General features: G+C 35.8%; 1 protein-coding gene across 3 annotated transcripts in view; it reads right to left on the reverse strand.

The window, feature by feature from the left end:
- The window catches only part of MYOF (myoferlin), a 59472-nt gene that overhangs the window by 13284 nt on the left and 29209 nt on the right, over window positions 1-16979 (reverse strand). For all 3 annotated transcript variants that reach the window (XM_057381252.1, XM_057381243.1, XM_057381260.1), the window contains 18 exons: window positions 16387-16511; window positions 15761-15867; window positions 14040-14232; window positions 12875-13030; window positions 11749-11880; window positions 10321-10484; window positions 8502-8616; window positions 8288-8393; window positions 7160-7302; window positions 6694-6867; window positions 6269-6380; window positions 4904-4981; window positions 3670-3851; window positions 3418-3576; window positions 3161-3259; window positions 2709-2870; window positions 2038-2203; window positions 1339-1415 (listed from right to left, as the gene is read on the reverse strand). In XM_057381252.1, coding sequence (XP_057237235.1) covers window positions 1339-1415; window positions 2038-2203; window positions 2709-2870; window positions 3161-3259; window positions 3418-3576; window positions 3670-3851; window positions 4904-4981; window positions 6269-6380; window positions 6694-6867; window positions 7160-7302; window positions 8288-8393; window positions 8502-8616; window positions 10321-10484; window positions 11749-11880; window positions 12875-13030; window positions 14040-14232; window positions 15761-15867; window positions 16387-16511 — 2450 coding nt within the window. The remainder of the gene's footprint in view (window positions 1-1338; window positions 1416-2037; window positions 2204-2708; window positions 2871-3160; window positions 3260-3417; window positions 3577-3669; window positions 3852-4903; window positions 4982-6268; window positions 6381-6693; window positions 6868-7159; window positions 7303-8287; window positions 8394-8501; window positions 8617-10320; window positions 10485-11748; window positions 11881-12874; window positions 13031-14039; window positions 14233-15760; window positions 15868-16386; window positions 16512-16979) is intronic.

Raw genomic sequence — 16979 nt, forward strand, 5'->3', positions numbered from 1 at the left:
TCAGTTTGGATTGTTCTGAATTTTTATTCCTCTAATACAGCTGCTATCACTGTATCTAAGTGTTATATTTGGCTTGGGTGATGTCAAACTCAAAGAAATTGTGTTTCTGCTTATGTAGTATTTAAAATTTTCCCTTTGTAATTGAAAGAAATTTCACCGATAGARTCTATTTCACCAGTGACTTTGAAGTGCTAAGTCCTCTTCATTTTCCAAGTATTTTTCCTTATAATATTTTTTAAAGGAAATAGAAATTCTCTGTTCCAGCTTGTATTAGAATATATACCACTTATATCAGAAGAGAAAGAGCATTTCAGGTAAAAGTTAGAGACTGTTCAAAATTAAATATTAAGGACAAATGTATGATGACAGTAATCATAAGATCATGGTCTATGATATATTTATATTAGAATCTTAAACTGATGATGTTAAGAAGAAGAGATAAAGGAATAACAATGCAATCAATCAATGCAATATACTCAAATAGCAGTAAGAGTGKGAAAATTAAAATTCAGTAGCATTTACTTTGGGACCTGTGTAACAATGTAAAATATTCTGCATTTTCAAAAGTCAAACTTGTAGATTAAAAGCCTGCAAAACTGCTCTATACTAAAGGGCATAACTTTTCTGCTTCCTTTAATATAACAGGCCATCAAAAATTTATATAAACACCTTTTAGGCAAGGGAAACATTTTACAGTCCTAAAAGAATTGACATTTTTTTCTGTGAAAATGTAGTTTGTCTTCAGGCATGTTTCAACTCAAGAGCAACATTCTGCAAGCAGAATTATTTTTTACCTGGAAAGTAAAACTGAATTGTTGTGGTCCCGAAAGAATCAGAGCAGTAAAGAGACAAGGCACAACAGAAAAGGAAAGAAGATAAGTGTTAGTACAGAAAAAAAAAAATGTTTCAGTGGTATTAGATTTGAATGGCTTCAAGGTAAAAAATACAATGAACGGCTGAAGGACCAGAGCATACACCCATTTCTAAATCCTTTACCTAGAACTGCTCAGTCTGCAAAATCAGGCTGTTCTACCCACCATCACTGGGAACTGGGTAATGTTCTATCACATGCTTTCAGTGGCTATTGAACAAGTGAATTAATTCTTAAGATACTGGTAAATTTTGCCAAGCACAAAATGCTATAGTTTGATGTTTACTATATGAAAACAAAGGTTAAAATGATTAACATATTTCCATCGCTTTCCTGTCACCGAGGAACTTTATTCCATCTGGTTTTCCAGAGAGTTGCATATGTTTCTGACAACTTTGCTGTCTAGATAGTTCCTCAGAAATCAGAGATCTTAAGAACAAAGTCAAGTATCAAATTTCAAAGATTACCTGAGCTGTTAGCAGTGGCTGCGTGTCTTCCATATCAATTATTGTATCCTGGCGAGGTGCAGCAGAGAGCAGACTAACTGTAAGCCAAAGGTTTTATTAAGGCAATATGGTGTAGGAAAAATATCTTACTAAACAGTTTCATCAGATTTGAAATCCAGACAGTTACAGAAGATGTAAAATAATTCATTTRCCATATGTTTGATCCTCTAAATGAAGCAATTGGTTGCGACTTTTTGCTAAAACAGACAAAATATTTTTGTGCAGGATATGCAAATATTTTTCAAATATACAGACTTAAAATGAAAAGAAAGACTAAAATGTGAAAAAATAAAGAGGAAATGTCAGCATTGTATTCAGACCATAATTGCTGGAATATTGGATCATTACTTTGATACTAGTGGAAAGATGATCTGCAGCTAGTTAACTTCCAAGTTTGTACTAAAGASGAATCTCAGGGAATGAGCCCATCAAGTCTGAGAGTGGATTTGCCTTTACATTACACCCTCTTACACTTCAGAGAATGTTACAGTAATGAATACTCTGTTGGATGTTTTTCCATTCAGATAACATTATCTCCAACTAAGTACACAACACAAGATGGCTATTCATCAGTACAGCATTGAGAGTAAACAAACACCGAAGGCAGGTAATTCTAGCATCTCACAAGAAAGTAGAACTTCTCATTTTCCAGTTTTCTACCTTTCAGTTGTGGTGCAATGTCCTGTTTAGTAGTGTAGGGGTCACAGCGAAACCTTTCCAGTAAATCAATAGTGCATTGTCCCACRATGGGCTTCCGTCCAAATGGCCTGTGGTCTATTACTTTAATAACAAGAGATGGACTGTATAACTCCTCTTTTGGCAAAAGCTAAAAATAGAAGGTTAGAAGTTTTTTTTACAATGCAAACAGAAGAGAAAGAAAAAATAAGATTTTCCCCCTAAATTAGAGCTGTTTATTCAATATTGAACTACTATRYTCTATGGCTATATGGTGAATGAAAAGTTCTAATCTTAAGAGTAAATAAGAACGAGTAAGAATAATCTTAATTGCCCCAAATCCTGAAYTTTCTTGACTCATGGCTYCCATTGTAGCAGTAGAAATGTGGYAAAACATCTACAGGTAAATCRATGTCTTCTCAAATAAAAAAAATTATACACTGCACTGGATTGTGCATMTAAAATTATGCAATTTACCATTGACTGTACAGACATTTTACATGATCTTTGTTACTGTTTCTGGGCTCACAAATTGCTCATGGTAAATCAAAAAAGRTTGTGAGAGTTTTTCTATTCAGAACAAGTCCTTGACCTTTAAAACTATGGGGCAACTTATTTTGCTTTACACAGCTGGTATGTAAGTTTTTGTAACGTACAACTTTCATGAAGAGAACAGAAGATGGAAAATTCGGTGTCTTTTTGAGGTTTTTGATCACCACAGATTCCACCATTTCACCTCCACATTCCACAATGAGACTTGGAGACATAACTGGTGCCAGCTGGTAGTTTTTCATATTTCGCAGCCCCCAGGCCAGAATCTGTAAAATAAAATCCAGTATAAGCAAAAGTGGGAAGGGATATCAATAAATATAATACTTAGACAATAGGAAAGAAGAAATGAAGTCTTTTCAATAATAAAATGTGTCTGGCAATATATTTCAAGGTTCTAGTCCTGGGAAAATTAAGGGAAACAGTGAAATTTATAAACACTTACATTTTCACTACGAATTTTTTTGGTTTCTGTGAGTAAATACACAAGCTGTATTTACACAATACTGTCTACAGGATGAGAAGATGGTACTTTTATTCAGTTTAAGAGTAACCATACCTCAACAGCAGTGAGTTGAACTACTGGTCTGATTCCTTGAGGGACCATGTAAAGCTTTGGTGCCCTTTGTGATGGAAGAATTGGAAGGTTGGTACCCCCCTGTTAAGATACAAAGATGAGTATTAGTTTCTCCCATCTTCCTTTGATGAAATACCTTGCAAGTATTAAGACAGTTCTTCACATAATGTCTCACTGTGAAAGAATAAGTACTGTGTCTCATTATATTACATATACACACAAAAAAGAGAAATATATACCTTGTCTCTCAGAATAAGTTCTGCAGCAAAAAGAATGTCTCCACTAGCTTTGCCATTATTTATTACAGGATACCAGAGCAGTTTYGGTGTGATATCCTCTTCTGGGATTAATTTGACCATGGGGGAACAAACACTTCTTCCAAGGAATTCATCTTTACCCTGCAGCAAAAAAATAGCAGTAATAGCCATTAATGTATTGTCAACTAATATAAATAAATCAAAAAGCAAGCAGGGTAGAAAGATTACACCTACCACTTGGTCACTGTCAAAAAGTTCAATAACAACATTAGGTGGGTTTTGGGCTATTGACTGGGGGTCCCCATAGATCTCAATTTCATTAAATATGAGAGTTTGGTCCCATGTAGGATTTAGAGTTGAATGAATGATCTCAGTTGTTTTGCTTTGATGGAGGAATGAAACGTGAGCATATGGATCTGAAATATCATACAAAGATTGAAAGCACAGYGTTACAGGCAAACAAAACCACATCAAGCCCTAAGGCACACAAGCACAGTTTTTATCAAATATACGTTGTTTTTCTACTGTTGTTCCCAGTTCTGTAAGCCACTCAATGTAAAATAAAAACACATATACATAATTTACATTTAATAGAGCAATTTCCATTTGATTACTAAATCACTTCCTTTATACAAGCTTTGATTAACAGAGTAATAAATGAAAATGAGAAAATAYGTTGCAAAGCAGAAAGAGAACCAGAAAACTAAAATGAAACACTGTTTATACTAATCTTGCCTTAAATCTTGTCTGTAGAAACTCTKTTTTGTTATCTCCATTGACATACAACTGTACAGTCTCATAAATAATAAARAGAAATAATTCTAGTTCTGACTAGTTGCCAAACAACGAATTCTCCCAGGCTGTAGTGCTCAGATCAAGGATTGGTTTCAAACATGTTTATTTATAGCAACCTCTTCTTGTGAACCAGCTGAGTGATTAAAGTGGTCTAAGCCCAGTATTTGGCAAGCCTTTAGATCATCAAGAGCTCTGTAGAAGGTATCTGATTATGGTCATTAATGTTTCCTGTACAAATTGCAATTACTAAAGGACTAAAGGCAATTTTAAAGGTTATCTTTAGGTCAGTTTCAATAGATTCTGACAAGGTACATGATCAGAGTTTTACAAAATTTGACTAATTCTTCAAACTAATTTTAGAGGAAAATAAAACATAGATGAGCTAGTTTATGTAYGACTGCATCTGAGGTGCCTGTGCTGAATTACACATATGCAATTTAGAGACATTTATAATTGTTTGTTCACATTGCTTTTAAGTGTTGCATATTGAAATAAGACCAAACACACACAGGCAGCTGTACAAAATGCTCCTCATTTCAGAAAACAGCAGTTTCAGCAGCTGGGACCTATGCACAGACCTTAAGGAGTTAAAATATTCTACATCCAAATAAATCAAACAATTAGTTCATGGCAAAAGTGGGTTTTCTGTACCTTTAGCAGGATTTTTCCATACCTGAAAAACTGTCTTTGTCTAAAGCCATGAGGTTCCTTGCCTGGTAGACGTAACAGCGAAGGTGGTAAGTATATACTCCTGYATCAAATAAATAAAAACAGTTCAGCTGCATTATACAGGCTTCCTTTCTGTAATGCAGATATTTTGAGTTTATATAAATGYCTTATATATTTTAGCACAAGCTCTGTAGTCAAATTTTTGCTTTTCATGTGATGAGCTAGGRCCTGAGAACATTTGTTCCAACACAAAGTGCAGGACTTAAAAAAAAACCCAAACAAACAACTACTGCTATTTGGGCTTTTTTCACCATATGATCATCTAAAAATCCTTTCATTCAAAAATTTCTGTTTGAAACAGTGTGATAATCTAGCTCATCCAAAGAGAATCAAGAACCGAGCATTCCTGTGCTTATTTTAAGTATTCACTATAGCACTTCCAAGGTCCTGGGTACCTGTCCTGTTTGACATTTTTAGCTCTTAACTCTAGAAAATTATTCCAATTGCAACTCGATTCCTTTGGTTAAAATATTTTCAAAAATAAATGACTGAAGGTATGGTGGAATAGCTTAAAAAGAAGATGTGAGTGGCCCAAACCCAGGACAGCATGGGGCTAAGTTATCATTTTTTCTTTAAAAGATGTCAGGTCTAACCCTTTCAGCCCTTGAAAAAAATCGAAACCACTACACAGCCTCCTTGAGCTGAAACCTCTAAGCCCTAGCAAGAAAAAGTGCCATTTTCCTCTGACTGTGACCATTATTGAAAAGAAACTTCAACAATGTTCCCCAGGCTCTGAAATATTTAAGATTTAGATACCCATTCCCAGCAAGTTGATAAAGTTATGCAGAGCTCAAATAAAGACAAGTTCCAGTCAGAGCTCCTCACAAAGGATGTCAGGTGGCAGGATTGGCCTCTATTCCTGTTAACTAGCACTGGTGCTTCCCATCTCAACATCCCTGCTTTTGTGATTCACATTACAGTGATTACAAAGCATTTCAAACCAATCCAGGTTGGCAAAGTTACAGTTTTGTTCACTTTGCCAACTCAACTACATGGTACTGCTTYGTCTGGGCCAGGCATTGTCTGATCCTGCACTGAGCTGGTTAAGTGACCTGAACCAACAAAATAATTAAATTTAGTATTGAAATTCCTGTCCCATACAGGTTTTAAAAATATCTGTGTGACAGTGGACTGAAATACTGAAAAGACTAATTGTAACTTTTCTTTTAATAACTTAAATAAGGTTTAGTCAAGGGTCTGGTAGTAATTACTACAGGATGCTTATAAAGCTAAATGTAAACCACAATTCTGTTTGAGACTAAAATAAAACAGTCAAGATTTTTGAGGAAGGAATTGTTAAAGAACCTACTGTCAAAATAGCAGGAAACCATCGGTGTATTGGCACCAAACACCTTTGTAGCTGAATCCTTGGTTTTGTCTGAACTCTTCCCTTCTCCGTCATCAACACTAGTGTCAGCTCCCTGAAATTATATATAGAAAAAAAATGGAAAAATAAAGTAATAAGGAAGATTTAAAAAAGTAACATAAACAATAAATKATATAGAATGGGATATATGATATTTTATATGTAATACAAAATATAAAAAATTAATAATAATACAAGAGTCTCTGCCCCAACTTTGATGGTACCTTTCAAACTAAACAATTAAAACAATATACACTGCATTATCTTCTCAGTTATATATTAGTTTAACAATGGCTGATATACTTGTTTATTTACTGCAAATTAACAGATTGACCTTTGAAAGTTATTTTTGATATTCTGTCCCTTACCAAAGCACCTTCAAGTTTGAAGATGGCTGCAGCACCATGTGTCTCTGAGGGAGCCATTTTCCGTCTCCATCGTCTCCGACGGAAAGTATCAGAACTACGTTGTTCCCAGTGAAATTTCCAGCCAATCAAGGAAGCATATTCCCATCCTTCCTGATCTTCATATGATGATGCTCCCTAGAAGATATAAATTCTKTAACACACAGTGTTGTGTAACCATAGTGAAAAAGAGCAGTGCTTGCTCTGGCAGGCCTAAAAACCCCCTCAAAAACCAAAATCAGAAAYATCAATGTACAAATAGATAAAGAAAGGGAGTATAATGAAAACATAAAAGGTTGTTCGAGATTTTTTTTGGTTGGTATTACTTTTTTCTTTACTCAGCCAATGAGTAACCTCTTGCAGATTATTTTTTTCAAAAAAGAGACTCCATTACATTGGCAAGGCCATGAGTGGATCTCTCTTTTCCTACCCTTCCAGCTGTCACTCCTTCAGACAGTTCCCTCCTACGTTTCCGCACCAGTCTTCGTCGTCGATGGGTGTGGTACATTTTCTCTGCAGCAACCCATGACTTGGGTTTAGTGTCTGGAGGAATAGTAATTCCATATTCCCATCCTACAACAGAATTGATGAGTTGGTATATTTTCAGAAATACAAGCGAGATACAAAGAAGAAAAGGATGGGGAATAGAGTGACTGTACCCACAGAGGATGAAGCTTTATCACACAAGACTATTCAGCACTGCAGACCCTAAATGCCCAAAAGGCAGTGGRCCACTGCTGGCATTTTATAATAATGCTTTGTTGTAATATATGTGACTATAAAMATCTCAACATTAAAACAAATRTAAGTTCTTTTCTTTGCATTCTTGTTTTTCCAGATGTTGATATCCCATTTTCATGTTTCACTGAAAGAAAAACTAATCCTTAATTTTTAATATGAGTTAAACGTTCTGTGCATCTGTTCTGATCATCTTAGTAGAACATCTAATCTGAAAATCACTGTCYAGCAGGCACCTGACTCTTCACAAAAAGATTTTGAAGTGGTTTTCATTTCAGRATTGCCTAATAACCAACATTTAATCCTGATCAGTCTGCATGGCTCCTTTGCCACAAAATCAATGCTTTTATTCTGCCTCAGCAATATTGGAAACCTTGCCACTCTAGTGTGGTGTCTGACTGACATAAACTGGTTCCCCACTTCCTTTAGTCCCCAGATCTCCTGATTCACTTCTTAGCATTACTTGGTGACTAAAGGCTCACAGGTAAATTACCAGACAGATCCAAACCTGGCTTTGCCACATACTCTTAGTGAAATTACAGAGGTTTCAGGTCTCAAGCTTCTGACTGCTCTAAAAACCTCTAAACTGCTGCTACAATCCATTAAAATGGAAATAGAAACAGATGCAGACAGTGAACACTTTCTCCATATCATATTATCTGATTCCTTAACCAACTTTAACCAAATATTTCCTTCGTATTTTTTCCATAGGTTAATCACTATGATACTTAGGATATTCCCACAGTTTTGACATGTGTCCTCCTCCATTATAACTACAGCAGATTGTCCTAATAATCAGCAGATCAACAGTAAATCTTACCATGTTCATCCACTGCTCGATTTAARTCGGATTTCCAAGCATCATCTTCCCACGCCCATCCAAAAGGACAYGTGAATTCACGTGGGGGTGGGGCTTTTTCTCCATTCTTTTATGCAAGGAAAATATAACAGGTTTGTGCATTAGTAAATACACTGTGTAGCAAAACATAGTACTCCTTCTCTTTCGCTTATCCAGTGAAAAATTTAAATCTCACCACATCTGTGAAGCTCTCTTCAGATGCTTTCCATTCTCCTCCAGGATAGCGACTCTCATTTTCATAKACTTCATCAGTAAACTCAGTATGACCAGCATCAGCTTCAGTCAACAAACTTCACACCCCAAAAAAATACAATAAGGTAAACCTATTTCAGTTCACCACAGAGAACATACAGAAACAGTACAGAATGCACACACATGGTGGYATTCTGGATTGTCCAGCTATATGAAGGAAAAAAACCACAAAAGAAACTCAAGTAGCAGTAAGCAATAGGAAGAGCATTACTCATAAATATGAGTGACTAGCAGGAATGTTTAATTGCTGTTTTAYTCAAGATCTGCTTTCAATACGTCCTCTTGGAATAAGAAAATACATCATATACAGAAGCATAGGAGACCTGAACTGCATATGATAGTTGGATGCATCTCTAAAACACACGCATCAACGTATGCACTAAAATTTGGCAATGTACTTAATTTTGTTTCCATTTATGCTGTTGGCAAGGCAAGCAATCAGCTGGCTAATATTTTTCTAATTTGCAAGTAAAAAAAATAGGTGAACATTAAATCAGACGAAAGCCTTTTGCTTTCCCTTGGTGATTCACTGAGGTTCAGAAGGCATCAAAGTGCGTTCCACAGTGCCATTTGCTGGCCAAATCCAGCCACAGATCATCTCCCMCTGGAAGCAGCTGCATGGCCAAATTATGCATTTCAACAGAAGAGGTTTCTCCATCATCTGAGAAAATACCTCCATGTCACTGCTTTTCCTCCTGTCATATTGTTCACTGAAATACAAACTATTAATTTAATATAAACAAACTTCCTCTCTGTTCATACCTACAACTCATAAAATTTTAATATGGATCAAGTAATAGCACATATCTTTCCCTGCACAGTTTTTCTGTAGCAGCATTTCTGTATCTTTTTCATCATCAGAACACAAGAATTTAAAATAGGSCAAGTATTTTCTTTTAGGAACAAAAAAAAAAACAGTCTCTTTCTCATGGTGGCTTTTGTTTATGAAACAAATAATGTATCCAGTCTGGTTTAAAGTGTGGCAACACTGGCAAAACTCCAGCGCTGAAAACCTCGGCAGAGCAAGACTGAACCTGTTAGAGCTGAGGAAAGACTGACACTTCATGAATTTGGTGTGCCAGGGGAGGAGCTGTCACCTGGCACCTCAACCTTCTACTGAAAACAACTGCCTCAAACAACTTCAGTTTGAGAAATCACCTGTGTTAATTGTTTAGTGATGACAATGGAACTTMTCAACATTTAATGAATAAACACACACAAACCAGCCAGTGCTTGTGAATGCCCATGCAAATGCTGTAATGGCGTTGCAACAGGATGAATTGCAGTTTTATACTGGATTCCAGGGTTAAGTTTCCTTCTGGGGATGAAACACCAACCCAGGAGTCTTGTCTGAATCTGTCACAGTAGGATCTGTGAATCTCACACAGGCACGAGTCAACCCCACCGTATCTTCCTAGGCATGAAACACTATCATGATGCCTTTTTAAAAGATGAAGCACTGATACCTAGAGAATATGATCAATATAGCCATCATAGCATGGGGACTGCAAAACTGTAAGTTCTCAGAAATTAATGCCTTCTTTCTGTTGTTCGTTTTGCTTAACTTTAAAAATGTAACGTTAATTTTAGCACTATTAACTGGCTTTGACTACTGCAGGGTTTTTACTGTCCTAGAACATTCAGCTTGAAATCTCTTTCTCATCCAAGAAAACAGAGAGGAGCCTTTACTCAACATCATAAATGCCTTTATTCCTACCTGCAAAAAATTAAAAAAGTCTGACCTTCTTTCAGGATCAACCATCCAGTCTCCTTCCCAGTCCCAGCCCTTTGGGGGTAGAAAGTACTCTCTTTTCAGCTTGATTTTTCCTGTAACATCGGAAAACTTGTGGCGACCAACAAGTCCTGAGGTACCCCACTTTCCAAAAAGGAGAGCCTGATTTTCATACTTTGTGGGAAGAAAGCAAAAGTTCATTGTCATAATTATTGTTTAGTAATAATAAACAGCTTTCAGGAGAAAAAAAAAATATGTGACTATTGCAACTGAAATGTTTTACTATCAATTTCCTTTCTCTGAAATTAAGTACTTCCTTTCCACATTACTCTGCAATGCCATCACTAATTTCTTTCTTTCATTTTCTTCTGTGCTGTCTGATAAACAATCTTCTCAATGTCAGGCCTCCCTACAACTACAGTAAGTTTTTTTCAAAATAAAAGCTCTGTTACATTATTCAAACAAGTTCCTTCTGTTCCCCAAATGCATGATTCCGTCATTCTYTTCCATCTCAAATCTCCTATTAAAATATTTTCTCTTGTAAAATGAAGAACTGAATTAAAATCCATAGTAGCTACCAGGGGCATGATTCTGGTGTCAGCTCAGTTTATGTAGCCTATTTCCCTTCCTAGGTTTATTTGTAGTTTATGATGGTCTGAAGTTTTCTGCCCTTATTCCTGCAAAACTGCTGGAYTGTTGAAGACCAACACATTCAACATCCTCTTAAAATGCACATTTAAATAATGGCTTTGAACACCCATTGCTTTAAGCAACTACTAAATATTTAAGCATAGATGCCATGCTGACATGGCACCTATGTAAAAATGTCTTTATTATTTATTTTCCTGATACTAGATTATATGCAGCAATAGGTGATGTGGCATATAAAACACACCTGATACTTACCATTACCATCCAACACCTCTATTATAGGCAGTGGGACTATTTAAAGCATTTGTATTCTGAATTTGTTAATTTCTTCTCATTGAAATGTTATCATATTATAGCCTTTGTCAGCAACACTAAATTTTCCACTGSTACAAAAGAACCATTATTAAGCAAAACCACTCGTATCCAAGYACAATTTGTAGAAGGGAAGAAGCAATTAAAAAAAAAAAGGAGTTATTCACATGCCAAAACATAATGGCTTAGCTCTTAATCTTAATTACACTGATAAAAATCTAAAATAAATGTCTTTGAAATCACTGGAGTTAGTCAGATTTGTACCTGACTGTACCAGTTCAGAATCTGGCCTGCTGAAGTTCATCTGGTAGACACAATGGACTCAATCATTAATTGSCTTGAATGGGGTCTACTTGTTTCCTTATAATAAACACTACTCTCTGTYCAGCATGCAAAGAAATTCAAAAAGTTCCAACTGCACTGAATTCCCAACACTCACATCCAAGTTTAAATAAGAAGGCAATGATGGACATACCATTTCTGCAAAAACACTGAATGTTCCCTCTGCAAAGCTATTAAACTTCTTTTCAACTGCACTGAGCCCCAGCCAAATGTTAATTCGCAACTCTGCAGGCATTTTGACATCTTTCGTCTTGTCCTGTGGGTACTGGCACACAAACAAAAATGTTATGCTTTGTTATGCTATGTAGGTATTGTAGCTTTCAGTAAAATATATACAATAACAAAGAGATATGAGAAACACTACATCTTTATTTATTTCTTCCTGTACTGCATTTTCTCAAAAGCCACTAATAAATAATTCAGGAGGAAAACATTCTTTAAATGATACCTGCCTRGGGCACATAAAAACCAAACACACTAGCAGTAGTATCATCCCTGTTCCTCTAYATTCTCTCCCAAGTTTCATTCAGCAGTGAGTTTTTTGTTTTGACAATAACTTAAAACTTCAATGTTGATATTTGAGTTTCTTGTTGGGAGACTCTGGAAATGCAGAGGTTAGCAGGAATGGTTCAGTAAATGCAGAATCAGTGGGAGTTTGCATAAAACCATGAGGATCCAGGCTTGTCTGGGTTGGAGCATTTATCAATATAACTACTAGTAAAATTAAAAACTGTGTAAGTGCTGTTGTTTTACAGTCAGATTGCTTTTTTTTTTCTGGTTAAGTTTATTTTGGTTTAAGACAATATCAACTTAAATGGATAAAGACATTCCTGTTCAAGAGTATGACTCAATTTAGAGAGACAACTGGGTGTAGACATGCTCTATTGCTTGCAGAAAGCCATCCAAAACTTTGAATAGGTTTTTGGAACTTCTCTGGCTAACACTCTTTATTCCCTCTGAAAGTTTCCATTCATGTCAAATCCCAAAATACCAGCTCCAGTAATGCTTTAAAAGGCCTACTACAATTTTGAACTCTTTTAGAAAAGTCTCAGAGACAGGGGCTAATACTGGTTCTAAATGGTTTATGATGAGCTTARAACTTCTGTGATATTTTGAAGAAGCTACATGCAGTTGGCTTTTAATCTGTCCTAAGTTTTGACACCGCACTGTTCACAGTTTGTTTGCATGTTTCACACTCAGGTCAGATAGCATCTCAGTTTAGGCAGATAATTATTTCTTAAGGAGCAAAAGAAATGTACCTTTAAGAAGATTGTTTGGGTCTTTCCACAATATTTACCCGACGATTCGGGGCTTGTTGTGGAGTACAGCACTTGGTGAGCAGGAACACGAGCATAGGCCAGTCTCTTCTCCCCTCGGATCATCCATATGATTACATCAGGCATGCTGTTTTGTGGCTGCAGATTATTTGTGGGGAAATGAGAGTTAAGAAGAGTAACTAATAGAAAAATAAATTAATCTAGAGCTTAGAAAAGAGAAACATAAGTATGAAGGATTTATCATTTAGAATCAAGAATCACCACAAACTTATGACAAATATAGGGAATTGTTTTATTTTGCAAGTAAAGCAATGTATAGTTCTGAAATAATAATAAAAATATCATTAAGATTTTTGGAAAACAAGTAAGTTTTATTAAAAAAAAAACAGTTCTTACATATTTTATAGATTTTTCTAAAGACATTTTGTTTCCTTAAGACGATGATAGTGACTGATGCCATATGCTGATACTTTGGATTGACCTGCCACATGTGATGTTTCCACATGAAGGGTATGCTATCATAAGACTTTTAGCAGAACACAGAAACCATCTATTACCTTTTTGGAGTTCTGTGCCCACCTCTGTGAGCTAGCTGCAGGTCTGGCCAATTAACTGCTCTTTTTTTTTTTTTTCAGTAGCTGAACAGGGCAGAAGCAACAAATTTAAAATAAAACCATTTCTAAAATGTTGTGAAAACCAATTATGAGATAGCCAAGATCAAAACAGCAAACATTGCTGAAGATTTAAAAAGAAATCCACAGAAACAAGCTTAACTCTGTTAGAGGTTGATTACTGTGGCTAACAAGCTKTGAAAATACAACATATACCCTGCGGTCCCTGAATCGGAAAAGTGACTTGCAACTCTGGAATAAAGGAAAGGACTAAATACAGACACTTAAACAGAAGAGGGTCTATTCTACAAATCACAGAGCGATCATCACCCAACACACAATCTCAGTGAGGACTGAGCTAACACATGAGAACRTTTTGTTAAAATAAATTGTAATTACAGAGGAGAACATGTTTACTTTCACAGCATCTAAAATTACTATTCTACAGAGAGTGGATATTGCTTAATCAGCWGTGAACTTTGCACTCATTAGTGTTAGACAGCTATTGCTAAACTAACCCAAGCACCAGCACCAACCTCCTCACTCAGTTGCAGCAATCTATCCAACCAATCCTCAATTTCTGTCAGAGTGGCTTTCACATCAGTAGCTTCATTTCTCATCCTTGCTGCTGCTTCTCCAATCTGTTTGAGGGACTTGAGGCGCAGTTTTTCTATCTGAGTGTCAAGGACTGTAATATTAGATTTGCCTTCTATGAGTGGAAATGGTTTACTGAAAAGAGAATATTTATTATGGTTAATAATCTAAGAGGATTTTATTAAGCTAAACTCTAAATGCAGACATGCAAACAGTGGCAACGGATTGAGTGCCATAATTTCCTGTTACGGAAAACCACTGGAACTGTGCTACTGCATCTATTTCTGCATAAATTTCCACCTGACGAGGTGTTTACAGTAACCAAGGGAAAGGCTGTACTTATATAACAAGCACCAAGGTAGAACACCTTGATGTTTTTCCTTCAATGTAATTGCTGCTAATCAAGCCAAGGAAAATCCATTTCTCTATATATTCACTCTAAAAAATTACTGTCTCAAAATGTGCCACTCAAAAATTAAATCAAGGTCTTCAGACCAAGATTAGGTTCCTTTCCTTCACTGAAAACTGTATATTTTCAGAAACCTAATATACGAATATGGCTTGTGTCTATGACGAGACTTATCTAACTCCCAGGCAAGAAAACATCAAACTTTAAAAGAAATCCATGACACAGAACTTCTGAGTCAGCAGAGGGCAGAGTAACTATTAAATRGAACCAATAAATCATAGCATATCCTGAGTTAGAAGGGACTCTTCAGCATCATTGAGCCCTGGTCCAGCACAAAACCCCAAAAAATCACACCATGTGTCTTACAGTGCTGGCCAATCCTGTGGAAAAAATTAGCTTTTTTGAGTTAGAGGACTAGAGACTTTTTCAGTCCTTTCTGTCTGCTTTCTTCCAGATCGCAGCACTCTACAAAGTTAYTAGCTTTGACTTTTACATGAGCTTTCTATCATGTAGTTCCTTGCTAGTGTATACTGATCTACACTCTTAATTTTTCCCTCTGGTTAACTCTTATATTGGCTCCACAACTTGAGGAATTTGTTCTCTAATTTCAATGTTCTTTGTTATTTCCTATTATGTGTAATACTTGTTCTGTCATTTCCCTTCCCTTTTCCTGTGCTGCTTTATGACCCACTTGTTTACTTTCCCCATCTCAACAGCACCTTTTTTAAATGTATCTTTCTTCTCTAATTCCTTCCTCTCTATTAAGAATTTATCCTCTATCAAAACTCTAAATGCTGACCCCTGTTGCCTTCTCTGAACACTCCAGTATACACAGACATGTTGACTAGAGGCTTATTCAAAAATGTGGTCTTTATGAAACATGGGTAAACCAAAGGTACATGAAGAGTTCTAAAGAAGGGAGGATGGAAAAATGCAGCAGAGAGACCTAAGAGCTATTTTCACYACAGTCCTCCCTTAGATTTTGTCAAGAGATACTGTTTCGTTTTATCATTGTCAGTAATAAAACTACCTCAAGATAAAGGAGAATTACACAACTAGAKGGATTATTTCATTGGTAATATCCATTATGTTTTATAACTTTCAGAGACTTTTGGAATTTCAGTTCTTAGGTCAATTCGTGGGATTAGTCAGTTTTATAGTCCWCAAAATTTGTTTTCTGACTTAGCAGAGGCAACAGCAAAGATTCTGAGCAGGCTAGGATGATAACATAAGAGATAAAAAAGGTTCTTTTACCTTATATCTTCKGTAAGTTCATCAATCAGCTTCAACCACATCTCAGCTAATCGGYTTTCAGACATTTTAGCCTGCATTCCTGATTTTAAGGTGGCTAGGTTGGATTGCTAAGGAATTTGAAAGAAAAGAATTTGCATTTATCAACTTCCATTGCGGTTTATGGTCAGTAGGAGTTTCAGGATTTTGATCCTATTTATTTGTCTGTGTAAAYGCCAAAGCAAAAAAAGACTCAGGTATTTAAACTTGATTCATATTTAACAGGACTATTCTGTTGTTCTCTCCCACTGTATTTAACAGAACCTGCAAATAACACTTGTACAGACTTAACACGCTCCTAATCAACACTGAGGACTCTCCCTTCCTGTGGGAATTCCCTGAATATCCAACAGGAGTGTACTGAGCCTTGCTAAGATACAGGCCTATGATTAACAGGGCCATTTGTTACACTAAGCTACATTTAATTTTGACTAAGAAAAGAGGAGAGAAAGTCTCATAAATTTTCCATAATTTGCTCCATAATTTGCTCCAATTTTCCACAATTTGCTCCATTTTTTGATTGCATCTCTAAATAAAAAAGAATGAAAATGAAAAGCCTATCAGCAAAAGAAATATTTTAAATGACTTACCAGTCTTTCAACCATGTTTAGGATTATATTCACAGGGTCCAATCTATGACTTATGTCCTCCCAAAAAGAGGTCAGCGTTACGACGGGCTTTGTGTTTGCCCATGGCAAGTAGTAATAATAATTACCTGGAGTGAAACATTTGTATGCAAGATTTAGAATTCRTGGCAGGAATACATAATGTACACTGTTGCAATATTTATTTCATTTATGTACTACAAATCATTAAGAATATAAAAGCAACTCAAAATTCATCAAATTATTTGTGTTTTCAAGCCATTATAGCATCTTTTGAATGGTAAACTTTCACTTCAAATTGTTTCAAAATCCAACARAATTTTGAAAATAAATCAGCTGTTAACATGTTCATTATTCTGTCCCTTAACTTACTGATGTAGATAGCACATTCATTTAAGTATACCTTTGAAATAAATATTCAAATAATTATTTTCTGGAGTAATTGTAATTATTTCATTTAACCTACAGGAAAAAAAAACCAACTTCTCTTTGCCATTAATAAAAAAAAAATAACCAAAATGTATTTTCCTGTGAACTAGCTAGTTTGGTTTTTTCTAGTCTGACAGATGCATGGTTTA

This window comes from Malurus melanocephalus, unplaced genomic scaffold, assembly GCF_030028575.1.
Source record: "Malurus melanocephalus ecotype Western Australia unplaced genomic scaffold, MMel_1.1 scaffold_12, whole genome shotgun sequence".
NCBI lineage: Eukaryota > Metazoa > Chordata > Aves > Passeriformes > Maluridae > Malurus > Malurus melanocephalus.